The sequence below is a fragment of the Drosophila kikkawai genome, chromosome 2L, assembly GCF_030179895.1.
Source record: "Drosophila kikkawai strain 14028-0561.14 chromosome 2L, DkikHiC1v2, whole genome shotgun sequence".
NCBI classification, from domain to species: domain Eukaryota; kingdom Metazoa; phylum Arthropoda; class Insecta; order Diptera; family Drosophilidae; genus Drosophila; species Drosophila kikkawai.
The window spans coordinates 23,589,832-23,607,572 of NC_091728.1; the positions used below are offsets into that span (position 1 = coordinate 23,589,832).

The window sequence follows — 17,741 nt, forward strand, 5'->3', positions numbered from 1 at the left end:
CGCATGAGTTGACCTGATTTAAAAGGAATGAAAATAAGTGCTCATGTCGTAAGTTCGCTATTGCTCTCTGACTTTAAGTCCGAATTAATTTTATTCTCTTGAGACTCTCTTGCTTTTCGGAGAGATCCTTAGGATATGCACTTATGTACGTGGGTTCCTTATTTCAAACTCATTCGCTCTCTTTATCTTTCTCTCTCTTTCTTCCACGATTTATGCAATGTACAAGCAGTTTTCTGTCTCCATTTACAACTAAGCGGAATCTCAAGAGTAAGGAAGGTTGTGATAAATTACAAAATTAAAATAACATTTAAAATTCAGTATCCAAAGAATAACCGAAGTAGACATAAATAAATAAATTTATATTTTTCAAAAGCTGAATAATAAATGTGAAAATTATGTGCTAAACCAGTTGTTGTCCTTCCGAAAACATTGAGAAATGTCCATGTTGTACTTCCAATCCAGGGCCTGTATTATGTGTTCCAACCACTTTGGGATGATGTTATAACTTGCGAACCATTTGAAATGAAATATTTATTATTATTGTTATGCCGTGCAGCAGCAGCAGCATATGGGAATTATCCCATGTGCGATGAGGAGGAGGATGAGAAGGACTATCTCTACCTGAGGGAAAGGCGAGTACTTACCTAAATGATTTATAAATATGTTCATTTAATGCGCTAAAAGCCGGAGCGACTTGGACTGGTTTTCATATGGGAAGTGTAGTAATCAAGGTACTAACGCCCTTGTGTGTGGTTTCCGCTTCTTTCTTTTTGTGTCCAAACCGAGAGAGAAGCTTCTACTAAACTTCTGCGCCAAGGGGCTCTAATTATTGTAATTGGAGTTTTCGGCTTAAACCGCACAATCACATAAATTATGGGGGACGACGATGATAGCCCCAAGATAACTTTCAGGTGGGAATCATATGTTAATTGTTTTCGGAGCAAAGTCTCCATTTTGGTGGTTACCTCACCTCGCCCACATGGGCATATAAATCTCTTGAGTGGGTTTCCAAAATATATTCTCAACCAATCTCAACCCTCTCCGGAAGCATGTCCTTGCTTGCTGACTTTCTTGCTTTCGTGCTTTCATCCCTGTTGCCTTTTTGCTTCGTCTGCTTATCTTATCGCCCATTCATTATGGGAATTACACAGGAGGGGATTCTTTTGGGAGACATTCGTGAAAATTGGCAATTTTTTTTTTTTGTGAAATCGGAAACTTTTTGAAGCGGGAAAGCAGATAAAGGTAACAGGCAGCAGCAAATAACAAAGGCCACAAGAGTTGCCAATCGGTTTTTATTGAATTCTTCAAAAGGCGGCAAGGAAAATGCAAGAAAGCAAGCAAGCAGCAATCCCGGATTGTATCCGCATCCGCGTCAGCGAGAAACCCAATATAATCTCTTATTTTTTCCTTTGTCTCTTCAGGTCCGAAAAATGTCCAAAAGGTTCGAACTCCGCCCGGTCGCCCGTCGACGGGCATTTTTCATTTTAAAGACATTTTGACATTTATTTTTCGGAAGGGAATTGGCAGATTAGAAACGCTCGAAACGCAGCGGTCGGTCCCCGGGGAAGGTCGACCTTTGACCTTGGCCAGTTGATTAGCATTGGGATTGGGCCATTCCCATTCCCTTTCATTTCAGGCGAGCTAAAAGTCATTGGGAATTATAGGAAGTAAAACGACTTGAACGATTTGTTTTGCATAAATTAGATTTCTATTTCTCGACTTGATTTGCTTTTAATGTAGAAAAGAGATTATACAAAATATTTACACTTAGATTTAAGCTTAGCTTAGGGGTAATTAGATAAATATATATAATTCGTATAGCGTGCATATATATATATCGATTCTGAATCGCTGTCTTATATCCTCCTATTGTTCTTTAATACAATTCAACATCAATCTACAAATATTTATGTTTATATTCCCATTTTATAAGCTATATATATTTACAGAGCGCCGTTAACACTCGGATGGATGTATAACACTTGCCGGGGCGAAGGGGCAGCCACCACCGCCCTGGGATTCAGGGGTGGATTCTCCCCTTGCCACCGTAATTAGGGCGAGGAATTGGTTCTGGTCGCGAGCTCTCTGGCCGGACGACGAACAAAAAAGGGTAACGTTAATGAATAACTAAAACAAGGTCTTTAAAAATTAATTAGAGCTACGTGGGGTTGTCTGTCCTGCATCTCCTCCTTCTCCCTCACTTGCTCTTGAGGGAGGCTGGGGCAGCTCCATTGCTGGTGGCCGCCGTCTGATGCCGTGCACTCCCCGCAGCTCCGCTGTTGCCGCCCCCGCTGCCTCCCTTGGCCTGTGGCGCTGTAGCACCCGCCGTTAGTTTTCCGGTGGGCACTGGCGATGTCTTTGGACTGGCTGCTTGCGGTACGAGTCCTCCCGGACTGGGCAGTGTCACGGTGGGCAGCATAGGCATCACTGGCTTGGGCTCCCCCTCTGACGGACCTCCTCCTCCACTGGCAGTGGCTGCACTCTTCAGCTTCTGCAAGTAATCGTTGAACACCTCGTTGCCGGCACGCTGCATCCGCGAGAGCTGCTCCATCAGATACGCCTGGTGGTAGTTGTACATCGCCGGGGACAGGTGACCCATCTGGGCAAAGTTGTACAGCATATTCGACTGGTTCGCCTGGGCGGCCTGCGCTGCCTGTGCTGCCTGCGCCACTTGCGCACGCATCAGGTTCTCCTTGAGGAAGTTGCTCAGGTCCAGTTGACCGGAGGCAGCAGCAGCGGCACTTGCGCTAGAAGCAATGCCAAGCGGGGTGGTCAAACCGGGCAGACTGGGCAGGCCGGGATGACCCATCATCTTGCCCACAGATGGCAGAGATGGTGTCGGCGGTGGCGGCGTGGGATTCTTTGATGCCTTCTTTCCCTGCTGCTGGTGGTGCTGATGCTGCTGTTGGTTCTTTTGCGGTGGACTGAGCTTCTGCTGCTGTTGCTGCTGCTTCTGTTGTCCCGGCTGCGAGGCAGTGGCTCCTGCATTGGGTGACTTCTTGCTGGGCGCCACCTTCTTGCCAGGAGCAGCGGGATTTTGTGGTGCATTGAATGGAAAGCCAGGAGCCAGCGTGGGCAACTTGGGCGCCAGCTCGGGCATTGCATTCTGTCGCGGCAGAATGGGCCGGAATTTCTTGGCCGCCGAAGGATCACCATTCTGGCTGGCAGCTCCAGAGTTGGCTCCGCCCGCAGCTCCGCCCTTGGGCGACTTGTTCTCACTGGCCGTGGGCGAGTGGCTGCCAATTTGGGCGGCATTCCGTTTCTCCGGACTCGGCGTCTTCTTGTCCGCCTGTGTGGGCGTCAGCACAGGCTTCAGGGGAGTGGCCTTCGCGGGCGGAGGCGGTGATGTCTTGGGGGGAGTGATTACACGCGGAGCACTGGGCGGTGGGGGCGTCGTGGTGGCCACTTGTGGCAGCTGTGGCGGCGTCATGCGCGACATCAGATGCTGGGGCGAGGGAATCGCCTTGGAGGGCGGCGGTGGCGGCAGCTTTATGGGCAGAGGGGCTGCCACTGGACCGGGCGACTGGCGCTTCTGCTGCGCCTCCTTGGCGGCCTGCACCTGCTCCGACGGCAGCTGGTCGGGTAGCTTTACGATCTCAATGTAGTTATTGACCGGACTCTTGTGCTTGGGATGCTGGCCATTGTTCGGCGACGATGGATCTCCATTATCCCGCGAAATTGTGATGGACAGCGACGAGGGAATGTTGATGTTGCACGAGTTGAGTAAAGACTTGACCTTCACCTGCTGCTTCTCTGGTGCATCTTCACTGGGACTGGCACTGCGCGGATACAGATTACCATTGCCGTTGCCGTTGCCAGCAGCTGCTGCTGCTCCTGCTTGCAGCGAGGATGCACCGGGTGCGCCTTGCGCCGGATTGGTGTTCTGATCCGATTTCGTGGGTGGCGAGGGAAACAGGCCCGATAGCGAGCCAGCACCACTGCCGCCGCCCAGCATGTTCTGCAGGTAGCCAGCGGCCGAAGCTCCTCCATTGCCAGCTCCCGAATTGGCCACAGCCGCTGGCTTCGGTGTGTACTTGTAGGTGGGCATCGTGGGTATATTGTAGCTGGGCACGTACTGCGGCGAACTTGGCGAGTAGATGGGCGAGTTGGGGGTGTACATGGGCGTGCGGCACCCAGGGGGCGCTTCCTTGCCCTTGGATTTGCTGGCATTGAACAGAGCCAGATTGAGATAGTTGTTGGAGCTGTTGTTGTTTCCTCCCTTATTGTTGTTGTTCAGAGGCGGCATCGGTTTGCCAAGGTTTCGGTTGCCCTGCGAAGAAGCGGCTGATACTCCTAGTCCTCCGGTCACTGGCGCTGGCGGTGGTCCCATCTTGGTAACATCGCTTTTCGGTCCATAGACATGCGACTTTTGCGCAGTAGCGCCTCCCGCTCCGCCGCCAATCGACTTGATTTCGGTGCCCGCGTCCTTGAGCAGCCTATTCACATCGTTTGGTATATTGGCAAAGGGATTCGGGCGCGATGCCTTGGGCAGAATGGGCTGATACCGTTTAGCAATGGGCGTCCTGTTGCCAGGAGCCGACATCTGCATGCCGGCATGATGGTGCATCGGCGAGGGCGGTGGCGTTGCAAACTGCGCAGCTGGCTGGAGCTTGCGGGGTGCCAGCATCGGTGGCTTCGAGGGCGGTGGCATCAGCGGTTTCTCCACCTTGGGCGTGGCGGCTGCAGTCGGCGAGTTGCCATTGGTGGCTGGCAGGCGTATTTTAAAGTCCTCGCGCGGAAGTGGCGGCGATAGCTTTGGCTTCTTGGACACTGCCTTTACCGGTTCCTTGCTCTTGCGCTTCGAGGAAGCGATGGACTTGGGCGGCATGCAGCTGGGCGGCTTCATTAGCATGCTGTCCTCCACATTACCCTTGGATTTCGGTGGCGATTGCTGCTGCAGCTGGACTACAGATGAAGGCGGGGTAATAGCTCGACTGTTGGTCATCCGCTCCGGCGACTCAACCTTCACCTTGATGGGCGTCAGGGCAAAGGACTTGAGGAACTCCGACTTGGGATCCTCCAAGAAAGCGCCGCTGGTCACGCGTGGACTTAGCGTGCTAACGCCACTTGGACTGAGAATGCGTTCCGTGCGAATGGTCAGGGGTGGAACTGTCAGCGGGCTGGGACTCTTGCGCTTGCGCTCCCCACTGGAAGACGAGGAACCGGAGGAGGATGAAGTGCTCGGCGAGGACTTGGGGCTGCTGCCGTCCTTGTCCTTCTTCTTGGAACGCGACTCCTTCTCGGGCTTCAGCGGCTTGACAATCTCCCGTCGCTCGGGATCGGACATATTGATAATGGTCACGCTGTTCTGCTTGGACAGATCGATCTTCAGCTTTATATTGGGCTCCGAGGGTGAAGAGGGAACGGGAGTGGGTGGAGAGTTCTTTGAAGAGTGCTTGGAGCTTGCCTGCGGCGAGTGGCTCTTATCGCGCTTCTCCAGCATACTCCGGTTGAGCAGGAGCTTTAGGATTTCCGGTTTGGGTGTGGGCTGCGGGACCTCCATCACCTCTTTGATCACTTCCTGCTGTTCCACCTTAATAGGAGCTGCCTGTACAGGCTCAGCTTCCACCGGCACAGGAGCAGTTTCCATTGGCATTGGCTCTTCTACTTTCTGCACCAGCTTCTCCAGTTTCAAGGGCACAACCCGACGAGGTGGAGCTGGTTTCACCAATGGCTGAGGCGACTCATATACGCGATAGTAGAACCGCATGGGCGCATCCCGCTTCCACGTGTAGATGTAGGCAATGTCCATCAGCGTGTAGTAATCCAGCAGGACGATTGTCTTGACCTTGTACATAATGTCGATGCTAAAGCGCTGGGCATCGATCTCGAACTTGTCGTAGACGAACTTCTTTAGGTGGCTCACACGGCACATGGCCGGACATTGAAGGTAACGCGGACGCAGTGTGTCCATAACTTCCGATTCCGACTCGGCTTTGAGTTCACTGTGAAAGAGAGGGGGAAAAGGTAAAGAAAATCATAAATTAGTTAGGGTAAATAATATTTTTAAGAAAGAGTTATCAAGTTTAATGTCAGTTAGTTTCATTGAGAGAGTTGTCCTTAGAGCTAGGTCTTGGTACATACCCCAATTCCGCGTACTCCAACGACAAGGACATATCATCCGAAGGGCTAAAGATTAGATGCTCCGTGTCATCTCCACGCTGCTCTGGCGTGGCCAAGGCCGCGTCCTCGGGCCGATCCTTGTAGAAGGCCCTTTTGCGCATCAGCTCCCGCTCATACAAGCCCGGCACGAGCTTATAGACAATTGCTTGGAGCGTGGTGTCCGATCTGCAAGATAAGAAGAGAGAGAAGCCAATGGATTAGGAAAATACCATTTTAGGGGTTGGGCTGGATTGGAAGCATGCCCAGCGAAATGGAAAAGAAATGGGAACAAACAAAAAGAAAAAAAAGTCACCGGTAGCGCAGCGGATGAGGACACACAGAAGCCAGAGTAGTCGTCGTCGTCGGGACAGGACTTCCTTGGCGCGGAAATGAGGGACACAAGGGGCGAACAAATTAGGCGGCAGATGCAATTTTCTATTGCTTCAATGGCACGCAACAAATATATAAAGAGGAAAAGGCCAGGGGAGGGGAGCAACAACTGCTTCATGGCATGCGCTGGTGACGATGATAGTGGTGGATAGTAGTGCCTGCTGCCTTGACGGTGGTGGTGATGGTGGTGGTTTCCCCCAGACCCTCACAGAGACAGCCATCGAGGTACCAAGAGCAACAGAGCAAACGCTGCGCCTTAAGACCTCTTTAAGAACATCTCCGGGCCGCAGGCAGTCGCCAGGCGCTCACTTCAATCATTTTCAACCAAAATAACCAAACGGAACGGAACGCGAAGCCCGACAACCGAAAAAAGGTATTTCATGAATAGAACCAAGAGATGATGGAGAGAAAAAAAGAGTCAGGGAGGTAAATATACATGTATATAAGACTTAAGAAAAGGCCAAAGCATCCGGAGAGTAGGGATCTGGGAACGGCGGCGGCTCACATTTACATAGAGAGCCAGCCAGCCCCTGGGGCTATAAATTTATCGATCATGTGCCGCGAGCGAGCGGAAAAATGTGCTATCTCTAATAGATCTTTATAAGAGGGACCGATATTAATTAAACCATGAAGGGCAGACGATATATACGAGGGTATAAGCGATAAAACAGTTAAACAGATGTCAAAACCTGATAAATTTTGAAACTATTTTAGTGTTAGATAAGTTTAAGTCAGTTTAAATTATCTAAAAAATAAGTTCTATGATATTATTAAGCTTATAATTATGTAAATTAATCAGGAAACAGTCAAAACTTTAATCAAGGCTTTATTTTGATCCCCTTTTTGAGTACCCTCAACTTATCGTCTGCAACTTAATTTAGAGCTACAACTTTTCAGCTCATCTTATCCGCCAATCAATGACAAAAAACCCGTTTTTCTTTCTTAACAAACTTAATTTATATCTTTTTAGTCAACCAAACTTTTTATTCGCTGTCCTCTGGCTGGTTTTCGTGCCCCTACTACCTCACTCCCCGTTGTCGGTGGCAAAGGATTGAAAATAAGTAAAGGAGTCTTAAAAAAAGGAGTATTATATATAAAAAAAAGAAGAAGGAATCCCAACAGAAGCTGTCACTGCTCTCTCGCTTGCTCCCTTGCTACTCTTTCAAGTCAGATGTTGTTTTATTGTATTTATTGTAGTTGCTTCTCCTCTTGTTCATTATTAAGGTTCTTATTGTTGTTGTTGTTGTCAGCTGCTTGCCAGTCAGACATCGTTTTAGCCGTCGGCAAATTCGAGGCAGCAAGCGAACGAGCACAAGACCCGCCCGTTAATTATCCCAGCCGCACTTGGATTTGCTTTCAGCTTTTCTTGGAAATGCGTGTGCCTCTCCGTTGGCCTGTCTGCTGCAGTTTCTTCTTTCATATTACTTAATTTCTCTTTATTTGTTTCTCTTTTTTTTCGTTTTTTCTGCAGTTTTATATCAGATGATTTTTGGGGGCTGTTGAACAATATGGCCGGCCCCTGACACACATACACAAAGAAGAGTCAGCCGAGTCAAGTAAAAACTTTTAGCTTTAGTTTATTTCATTTATTTATCTTTTTTTTTCTTGTGTTTACCTTTGTAAAGACAAGCTTAAAAGAGCAGAGTTTTCTTTTGTGTTCTTTTCCTCCTCCTCTTCCCCTTTCCTGTTCTGTTTTTTGTGGGCTAAACAATAAACTTTTGCAATAAATTTAATTGGAGACTCGAGACTACACCACTACTACTACCAACAATAACAACAATACTACTAAAAATTCATGGAAAACATGGCCAGCGGCGCACAAAAGGCACTTGTTTGTTGTGCTATTGCCCCCCGCGAAATCCCTGCTATATCTTTAGATATCCAATTTTACACAAAGAATAAAATATAGGGGTTTAAAGGTTAGATATTAATATCTTTAAAAGTAAAATTATTTGTTTCTAAGCCCCTAATAAGTATGTTTTATAAATAGCTATATATCGAAATAGTATCGAAATGGTATCGAAATGGTATCGAAATAGTATCGAAATAGTATCGAAAGTCTTCCAAAAGTTACTAAGCCATTGATGACGACAAGTTTGATGGTTTTAAAGCTCTGTCGGAAATGGGTTATGGTTCAATTAATCTTCCTTTTACAAAAAGTTTCCTTTTGACAAATGTATCACTTATGGAATATTGTTCACCTCTCTAAATGTTAATTTTTCTCCGTGTAATCCCCGAATCTGTCGAATCATGAGGCCAGCCACTACCACTTCACACCATTTGGCCAGCCAGCCAGCAAAGCTAGCAAGCAAGCCGAGCCGAACCGAAGCCGAAAAGGTTCATTCATTCACATTCACCTGCTCTTCATTTGCTCAGCCCACGATGATATTGCCGCTCTTTGAATTTGTATTCATTATCTCGTTCTGTGTGTGCCAGAGATTACAACGTGCGCCACGTGATGGAGATGGGAGATGGTAATGCTGGATCAGGGGCATGAGCAACGGGCAACGGGTGCCCGGCGGGTGGCTCTTTTCTATGCGGATGCCAGCAAAGTCCCCCATTAAAGTTGTGTGCGCGAGGGCCCAAGGCTTAAATAGATATATATATATTCGCTGGTTCAGCTCTCGGAACAGGAGACGTGTTTTTCATTACGCCCAGCGAAATGGAATGGAATGAAACGAATTGAAACGTGCCACAGCGACGAGGACGACGAGTGGCAGTTAGATATACGAGTAATCGTCTTCCCCAAAAGAAACTGCTGCTGCTGCTGCTGCTGCTGCTGCTGCTGCTGCTGTTGCTGCTGCCTGCCTGCTGCCCCGTCAAATAAAGTTAACCACTGGCAAAACTTTTACTCCAGGCCCTAAGAAGGTGCAAGTGGGGGCTGTCTTCCTCATCTCTGCCACTTTACTTTCGGGCCAAAGGTTTTTTGATCAAGTTTTGCGACTCCTCCCCCTAAGACTCAAACCACAATTACCGAGAACCATCGCCGCCGCCACCGTCACCGCCACAAACCACCAAAAAATGCCAAAACTTGTGTGTGGTCCTCCTCCAAAGAGTAAAAGAAACATTTAAGAACAAAACTACTTGGGTTCAGGTTCAGCAGGAGTTCTTCTATACCTTTCATTCCTTTCCCCTTGGGGAAAATCAATCTCGCAGCGAAAACTAAAACGAAATTACAGGAGCAGGAGTGAGTCTCCAAATTTCCGTGACGTTTTGTGTTTTGTGGGCGGGAAAATTGACTTTGGGAAGAACAAAATAAATTGCAAAAGGAGCTAATCTTGTACTGATTTTTTCATTATATTAGCCAGGCCCAGGCACCATCTAATAAAAAGTTGTAAGCCAAAGAAAATGCTGGAATTAATTTGTAAAATAAGCCGATTTATGCATATTTTTAGGCCTGATGTTAAAATGAACTTGGCTGTTAAATTTGAGGTGTAGCTATATCACATCTTGATTTGCAATTATTTAATATTTCTAACCGATTAAACCTATTTGATGTTGCTAATGCACAGAGTATTTGTACAACGAAATCTTGTTCGCTTTGATAAAGCTTTTTAGCAAATAAAATATTCAAGAAGCCCACTTTGCGAACAGCTTAAATGTACAGACGTACAATTTACTTTATCAGAACTCTCGCTCCCCATTAAAGATCCAGATACATCTTTGGCTTGTTGTGCGCCCCAACAAAGTTGTTCCCTTTGAGAACCACTAACCATTTACTTTCCAGAGACAGACAAACGACGAATCGCAGTCTCAAGCACCTCAGTAACTCAAACTCGCATTATGTATCTATCATCTAATCGCTTCTTGTCAAAGACAGACGATGAGGATGACGATGACGATGACGCTGAAGCTGACTCTGACTGTGACGGCGTTGGCAGTGACGATTCCGTGGGTTACTTGGTACTATTACGTATCTGTAAAGGGCTCTTGCGTACTCACTTGATGTTCGGCTTGGCGTTGTTGATGACCATCTCGCAGCGCGGGCAGAATCGCTCCTTTCTCAGGTGATTAATGAGGCAACTGTGGCAGACTGAAAAGGCACAAATAAATGGGAGAAAAAATATAAATTAGAGGGCTTTGCAAGCGAAGCACTGATATGTATGTATGTACGTGCAGGCAAATTACGATGTACTTTCGACATAAATAAATTCAACAGCTTTCAATGATTCGAATATTTATGCAAAACCACCCATCCACCCCACACCGGAGCAGAAAGAGAGGAAACGCAATCAAACCACCCACGTACCCAACAAAAAAGTACCCAAAGCCAACGGGGGGAAAGGCATTAAACCCAAACAGAACATAGGGAAAAACGAGTGAATAAAAAAAAGTGCTGCAAAAAGTTGTTTTGACTTTAATGTCAATGCCAGTGTCTGTCTGTCGCTGCTGCTGTTGCTGCTGCTCACCACTCCTCCACTTCACCCCGTCAAAGTCCTGCCACGCTACAACTGTCACCCAAAACAGACGGAGACGGAGACTCTGGGGGGGAAAAGCAGGAGTACTGGAGCACAGGATAGGAAAGGACAGACTGCTGCTGGGGGTCGCACAGCCAGTCAGTCCAAGCTGGCCTCGACGCCGCCGCCGCCTGTTACGCTTGTCCGTCAGTTTTGCTCCAATGCCGAAATAATAATAAAAAAAAGTAGGAGGGAGAAAAAAAAAAACAAAAACACAAGAGAAATAAAAGGAAAAATTCGCACAGAGCAATTCCGGGGGATTGGGCGGGCGCCTTTTGTGGGGTGGTAGCGTGCGCAAGCCAGCAAAAAAAAAAATTCTTGTACTGCCCGCCAAATGGCCTCGAATGGGAAGAGAGCACACAGTACCCAGTGTGCCCAGCATTATGCAGGAGATGTGCAGTAGCATCAGGACACTGCGAGAATAATATTTCAGATTTATAAAGAATTTAAGGTTATGATCTATTATATTTTACCAGTATTTATAACTATTTTAAATTACTTTGAGTTGTAGTTATAAAAAGTACTTGTAAAAATACAAATAATTTACAAGATCATACTTAAGATTTACATTTAAAAGAGTGCCGATCTTTTATCAATCCAATTTAGCAATTATAATGGCAGTTCTTCCATCTTCCAACAACCCCCAATTACTTGATTATAATATACCCTAATTTCAAATTTAATTTTCTCGCAGTGATCCGAGCACACGTTGCTGGCAGGCAGCTGTTGCTGCCACACAGTCCGGTTTCGCTTTGGTTTGCTTTTGCTTTTGCTTTTGCTGTTGCCATTTGGTGTTGGTATTGGCTTCGGCCAGGGTCCCAGTGGCAGCAGTGCCAGCAGTGCCAGGTCCGGTCGGTCACCGGTCCAGTCAGTCCCCAGTAAACAGCCCAGTCCCTTCCCCGCCGACCACCGGTCCGGTTCGGTTCGTTTGACAGTTAGATGGGACTCCCGGGTGCTCTACATACTACAATCTGGCATGTATCTCTGCCTGGGGTTTCTGTCCCTGGGCCGCCAACAGATTTAAATGAGCCTGACCAAATGTATCTTACTGTCCATTATCAACACATTGGTTTGCTAGATTTACGAACAACAACAGAAACAGGAACAGGAACAAGAAAAAAAAAAAAAAAGCAATGCAAACTAAAGGAGCAAATGGGCAGCTGAATGGGAATTAACCTTACGCCGCAAAATAAAAGAGAAAAACTTTTAATGTCTGACTGTCTGGTGATGTATGGCCGCATTCGCTAGTTTTATGGCATTCATTCTTTTTGCACACAGAATGCTAATGTCGTGTTAATATCTATGTCGTTGATAACAAATCCCGGGGTAAAGCGTAAGCCCCGAGATTCGAGATCATCTCTCGCTCTTTCTCTCCCCGCCAACACAAAGTTCTCAACAGTTTCTCAATCAATCGGGCTAAGTACTTCGTGGCCGGGGCCATTAATGTGCCCACAAACTTATCGCACCCGGCAACATCTGCGTGTCGTCTGTGGCCCTCTTCCTCTACTCCCTGGATAATCCAGCTCCGCCTCCACCTCCTCCTTCTCATCCCTCAAGCGAACATAACTCATCGCGTCTAGGCAATTTTGCGGAACTGCTAGACAGCAGGAGGTTGGGTAAGAGGGATGCAGTGCTGAAAAGGGCGGGCAGGCTAGTATGATGCCCTAGTCGGTACTTGGCATTCTAATTAAGGCAAAGCGATTAGACGTTGCCACTAAGCTGAGTCTGTAAACAGTGAATGAAGTTTACAGGATAAAGTTCATAATTTCAAGACATTTTATGTGGAGCCGGGTATGGCATGGAATTTTAAGTTTGGAGCCTGACCACAAAGATGTAAACATTTTAAAGAAGAAATAATAATTTTTGTATGGTACGATAACCCCATAAAAGTTAATATAATTTTATATTCTTTTTTTTAAGCTTTAAAAAGATATTTAAGATATTTGGTGCTAGGGATAACCATTTCATTTGCATAATCTCTCAAATCTCCCAATGAACATTACACTTTCGAACGAAGGGGGCAAAAGTTTTCAGAACTAAATGTTCAACTTGGCAGCTAGTTTAAAGGTTATTGACTTTTCAGTAGTTTCCCAAACTACAAGATACATTTTTGATAGAGCTACAAAATGCGAGATATATGAACTTACAGGAGTGCAGACACTCGACGATGGTGGTGGCATTGATCAGATAGCCCTGACACAGGTGACAGATGATGTGCGGATTAACGGCCGTCAACAGTACGGGGCGTGGCCTTGAAGTTGTGGCCAAATCGGAAGTCGTTGTCGCCGTTGCCGTCGCCGCCTGCTGCTGCTCCTCCTCCAACTTCTCCTCATCCGCAGAGGCGCCACCATTACTGCTGGCCTCCTCAGACGCCGCTCTGGTCGTAGACCAGGATGAAGACGATGAGGTGGAGGAAGAGGACGAGAAGCAGGATGATGAGGTGGCCTCAACGGATTCCACAGTCGAGGCAGTAGCACTCGTGGCCGGTGGCGTTGATTCCTTCTTGATGTTTCTTTTTTCTAATATTGTTTTTGCCGCCTTGCCGCTGGTGGCAAGTTGTGCTGTTGCTGTTGCTGTTGCTGTTGCCGTTGTTGCTAATGTGTTTTCACTTTTTACTTTAATGCTGCTGGCAGCAATAAGTTGCTGTTGTTGCTTGTGCATTTTATCAACATTAGTTGGTGTTGCTGTTTTCTGAGACAAAGCCAGCTTTTTGCCATTGCTATTTGCATTGCTGACAGCGCTTTTGGAGGCTTTTGTAGCCGTCGCTGCTGCTGGTGTCGTTGATGTTGTAGTTGTCTTGGCCAACGTTGACAACTGCGACTTTTGTGTGTGAGCCATTGGTGCTGTTGCTCCTGTTGCTGCTGCTGCTGCCGCAGTTGTTGTTGTTGCCGCTGCTGGCAATATTGCTTTCGACTCTGGCGTCATCATAGTAATAATACTACTCTCGCTTTTGTTTTTCGCACAAGCGTCAGTCGTCAATCTGCGAAATAGATAAAAGTAGTAGTTGAAATTAAATGCGAATAAAGCCGAGCATGGAGGAAAATGGAAAAATAGAAAATGGAAATGAGCAGAGCTAGTCAAGAGAGTGTTGTGCTGGAGATTATAAATAAATCAGTGGCTGAGCGCTGAAAAGCAATAAGCTGTTAGTGAAAAGCTTAAAGCTTCGGTCTCCCGCCTGCAGCTCACAAAAGAATGGGGAGCAGAGCGGCGCCGGCAAAGGGAAAACATTTTCTGGGAAAACTTTAAGTGTTAATGAACTCGGTGGGATCGTGTTTTTGTCTGTGTTTCTTTAGTGCAATCTTTTCGTTTGCTCGATTCTTTGTGCTGTTTCTAGAGTTTTAAATATTTGCAAAATAAAAACTACTACTTAGTTAGAGTAGAACTTTACGACAAATAAAGGTAAAACGAGATCAGTCTTTCTATAGGGATGATAAATATAATGAATTTAATGTTTAAGAATTTTAATTGCATTAAAACTAATTATTAAGCTAATTCATCCTGTATTTTCAGTAGATTCCATAATTATTTATTAGTGTAAAAATAAGTACACAAGACATTACATATGTAGATCTATAACAAATCATCTAAATGTTAAGAAATACAACGCTTTTAAACATTTACTTAAATTAAAATTTCTTCACAACAAATAAAGAATTGAAATCTCCAAATAGACAACAAATCCAATGGTTAAATAGTTTCATTAATATTTGAAGACCCAGACAAATCCCAGACTGTCATAAACAGAGTTCAAATCTGCATTTAAAGCTTCTGGGACTTGAGCAGAACACAATACAAAAAAAAAGAAAGGAGCATAAAACAATCTGGCAGCTATTATATGCAATCAGTCGATGGATGTGCGGGGCCTGCGATAATGGATGTTGTAGTTGCCATGGGAATGCCTACGTCGAATATATATTGAAATCCACAGCACTCGAGGGAGCAGCACAGCCAGGAAAAGAGTTGAGCATGGGTTCGGGTTCGGGTTTGGGTTTGGGTTTCGGTATGAGTTTTGGGGGTGGTGTTTTGTTTTGTTTCGGGCAAAGTGGAGTGGAGTTAACCAGAGATGCCAAGTACACCACACCAAGAAAAGAGGGCGGGAAAATGTGTATTTCAAACAATTTCAAGTTGTTTTTGCATCAACGCGCCAGTTTTAAAAGTCAAGGTACAAACAGAAAACTTTTCCGAAAAACTTTTTCAAACTCCATGCAGGGAAATATGATGGCATTATGGAATATGAATGAATGAATATGCGAGAGGGCAGAAAAAGAGCCCACTGAGACAAAATAGGAGTGTTATGGTATCAAATTATATTTGGTAAAATTTTTGAATAATTTTATATTTTAAACCTTCAACTGTATTTATTTATTATTAAAATTTTTGTTTTTTTAATACATTTAATATTTTTTGATAAGATTGTAAAGCATATATCGACGCATTTTCGCAAAAGTATCGTATGTCGATAAATCCAATTTTACAGGAGAAGCTTTTTTGTGCTTTAATCTCTTAGGAAGCACTATGGAAAAGACAAAATTGGAACCTAATTTTTATCAGAACTATAGGGGTTTCAGTTATAATATTTCACAGGGTAGTGAGACATTAGGTGCTTAACAATTTTGCATTAAAATCTCAATTTCGAAAAAAAGCGACATACGATACTTTCGCGAAAATGCGTCGATATAATATTTTTATATTCTTGTAAAAACCTAAAATTTTAAATGAAATAATTCATTTATAACCAAATAATTAATAAATAATTCATAATAATTAGGAGCAAATAAAATATATTCTTTGCCAATAATAAATACGCTAAATAATTATTTATCGTGAAATTCCTAATTTAACATCTAAATTTTTCTGTGTGCAGGCGAAAAAGTGCGCCGCAGAAGGCTCTTTAAATCCTTTTTACATCACATTTAAGTGTTGTTCTCCCTACCTCCTTCCGACACACCTTCTGCTTCTGCCACTCCATCACTCCGCATCACCATCCACCTCTCTCCTTTACCCTTTTCCTTGTGATCCCATTCCCATGGTCGCAGGGATTCTCGCGCGCAAAAAAAAATGCGAGGAGTACCAACATGAAAAGGATAATAAAAAAAAACCAGCGGAATTTCTCATTTAACTGTGTGTGAGTGCGTGTGAGGAGATGCAAGGGGAAGTTAAACGAAGGGACGAAGGGACAAGGGAGACGAGGCATAACGCGACTGTGACAAGCCAGCGAAAATTCGTAGAATGCTGAGGAGAATGCTTTATCTCCTCTTACACACACACCAGCGCACTCACTTTCATTCAAGAAAAGAAGTACATAATAAACATAAAAAGAAAACGAAGCGGGCAGCAAAACAAAGTCGAGGCAAATCACACACACACAAACAAGCTAACTCGCTCCCCTTTCAATTGTCGTGTGTCCAATCGAAATTCTCACTTGTTGGGGAATGGGGCTATAAAGGAGAAGAGAGAGATGGGAGAAAGGCGTGAGCGGGGAATGGGGGATGTGTGTGGGGAGAGAGCGCAACAGCTGCCGGTGGCAACAGTGTTGGATAACGCAGCTTACCTTTCTTCGTTCAGATTTTAATCCGCTAATAATCCAGCCAATTAATTGGCATCGTGGGTGTTTCTATATTTATCCAATGGCAGGAACAATCCATAAGAGGTAATGTTGATGATAATCCACAGAGTATCGAGTTGAGTTTTTTCGACTTAACTCAGCGTTTCATGGCATTTGCCTTGTGCTTCTTTTTCTTCTTCCTCACTTCACTTCACTTCTCGCAGAGAGACACAAACACACACACACTATCATGCGCTCTGCTGGCACTTTCGGCTGCTCTGCTTTCGTGGCCACCTTTATTGTGTATTATGCTTTGCTCTATGTTTTCTGCGCGCACACACACTCGCGCGCGTCGTACATAAGCCAACCGACTGCTGCTAGTGGCATTTGTTTTTGCTGCTGCTGCGGCATTTGTCACACGAGAAACGAGACACAAAGGAAGTAGCTGGCTTGCAGCTTTGTTTTCATTTTCTCACTATTACTTTGGAATTATTTATTTATTTTTAAACCTTAGCCAGCAGTTTTAATTTTAGTGTAAACACGCTTCGCCTTCGGTTCAGTTCACTTTGTTTGTTTAGCGATAAAGCGGAGTCTCGACAACGACCGACCGCACACGTCCGTTTGCTTCGAGATTTATTTTTGAACTGAACGAGACCACGCTGACGTTATGTACTCTGCCCGCCCGCTATTTACTCTCTCTCGCACTCGCGCACAGGCAGGTAGCAGCCAACTACTCTTGCTGGCTGTCTTCGTTTTCTTTTTCGTCGCTCGCACACACGTTGGCCGTCTCGCTCGCTCGGGCCTATCACTGGACGGCTAGACTGCTATCTCGCTCGCGCTCGGTGTCACGACTCTTGCGCTCTCGTTGCGGGGCGTCACTCTCTCAATCGTCGGTTCGCTCTCTGGCAGCACAGCCGCGCTCGTTGACAGTTAGTTTGAAAATGAAACACGCTCTTTGCGGGCTCTGCTTTTTCTGTCGGGCTTCGGGCTCGCTGCCGGCAGCGCAGTCGACGTCGGCGTTGCCGTCGCCTTCTGGCTCTCTGTTTCTTTGTTCGTGTCCGTATGTATTAGCCATAAGAAGAAGAGAAGGCAGCGAGAGGCAAGGGCTGTACATAAGGGGCAGAGGTTTTATGACTCTTTTCGGGTCTTATCCGTGTATATACAAACAGTCGGTACATAAGCCCATTTGCAAGCAAGGTTTGTAAACTGCTTACCTAGCTGTCTACACATATGTACATATGTATTAA

At 45.7% G+C, this 17,741-nt stretch overlaps 1 protein-coding gene across 1 annotated transcript; it reads right to left on the minus strand.

Moving 5' to 3' along the window:
• Nucleotides 1–1,713: 1,713 nt before the first annotated feature.
• Nucleotides 1,714–17,385, minus strand: Psc (Posterior sex combs). The gene is made up of 5 exons (XM_017176239.2): nucleotides 16,501–17,385; nucleotides 13,097–13,929; nucleotides 10,435–10,525; nucleotides 6,085–6,288; nucleotides 1,714–5,945 (listed from the first exon to the last, which is right to left on the minus strand). The coding sequence occupies exons 2-5, from the start codon at nucleotides 13,875–13,877 to the stop codon at nucleotides 2,198–2,200; spliced, it is 4,824 nt and encodes a 1,607-aa protein (XP_017031728.1). The 5' UTR covers nucleotides 13,878–13,929; nucleotides 16,501–17,385; the 3' UTR covers nucleotides 1,714–2,197.
• Nucleotides 17,386–17,741: the final 356 nt, after the last annotated feature.

Coding starts and splice junctions, on each gene's coding strand:
- Psc (XM_017176239.2), bottom strand. CDS start 13,877: ATGATGACGCCAGAGTCGAAAGCAATATTGCCAGCAGCGGCAACAACA. Junction 6,289..10,434: donor AACGCCAAGCCGAACATCAA/GTGAGTACGCAA, acceptor CTTATCTTGCAG/ATCGGACACCACGCTCCAAG. Junction 5,946..6,084: donor TTGGAGTACGCGGAATTGGG/GTATGTACCAAG, acceptor TCTCTTTCACAG/TGAACTCAAAGCCGAGTCGG.